At 66.0% G+C, this 853-nt stretch overlaps 1 protein-coding gene across 1 annotated transcript in view; it reads left to right on the forward strand.

Moving 5' to 3' along the window:
* IMPDH1 (IMP (inosine 5'-monophosphate) dehydrogenase 1) overlaps nt 1–853 on the forward strand; it is a 5,271-nt gene that overhangs the window by 1,671 nt on the left and 2,747 nt on the right. The window contains exons 3-4 of the mRNA XM_010566045.1: nt 3–187; nt 481–684. Of these exons, the coding sequence (XP_010564347.1) occupies nt 3–187; nt 481–684 (389 nt within the window). The remainder of the gene's footprint in view (nt 1–2; nt 188–480; nt 685–853) is intronic.

Genomic DNA, 853 nt, shown 5'->3' on the forward strand with positions numbered 1-853 from the left:
AGGGATGAGTGGGCAGGTCCAGGACAGATAGCAGGCAGGGCAGGGGGTGCAGCCCATGGTGGCCCTGGGGTCCCCTCCCGGGTGACGATGGCCCCGCAGGTGATGACAAAACGCAACGATTTGGTGGTGGCTCCAGCCGGCGTCACCCTCAAAGAGGCCAATGAGATCCTGCAGCGCAGCAAAAAGGGTACCGGCTGCACCGCCATGGGGCCCAGCACCCTGTCACCCCATCCCTGGGGTCACCTCTGTGTCACCCCATCCCTGGGGTCCCCTCCACCTCATGCCATCCCCATCCCTGGACTCACCTCCGTGTCCCCCCCATCCCTTGGGGTCACCTTCACATCACCCCATCACCGTCCTCGGGGTCACCTCTGTGTCACCCCATCCCTGTACCTGGGGTCCCCTCCACATCCCCCCATCCCATGGGGTCACCTCCGCGTCACCCCATCCCACAGTCCCATCCCGTCCCTGTCCCCCCAGGGAAGCTGCCCATCGTCAACGACAGTGACGAGCTGGTGGCCATCATCGCCCGCACGGACCTGAAGAAGAACCGGGAGCACCCACTGGCCTCCAAGGACGCCCGCAAGCAGCTGCTGTGCGGGGCAGCCATCGGCACCCGCGAGGACGACAAGTACCGCCTGGACCTGCTGGTGCAGGCCAGCGTCGACCTGGTGGTGCTGGTGGGTGGGCCCCCCCCAAAAAAAACCCAAATGGGGGATGATGAGGGACCCTGGGGATGGACACCCCTCCTGCCGTGCCCCGCTCCCTTGCATCCCAACCCGCTGTACCCCATCCCATGGCACCCCTTATCCCCACCTCACAGCACCCCAATCCTGCCCTGCTCCCCACCCCA

The sequence above is a fragment of the Haliaeetus leucocephalus genome, unplaced genomic scaffold, assembly GCF_000737465.1.
Source record: "Haliaeetus leucocephalus isolate CR32 unplaced genomic scaffold, Haliaeetus_leucocephalus-4.0 Scaffold202, whole genome shotgun sequence".
NCBI classification, from domain to species: domain Eukaryota; kingdom Metazoa; phylum Chordata; class Aves; order Accipitriformes; family Accipitridae; genus Haliaeetus; species Haliaeetus leucocephalus.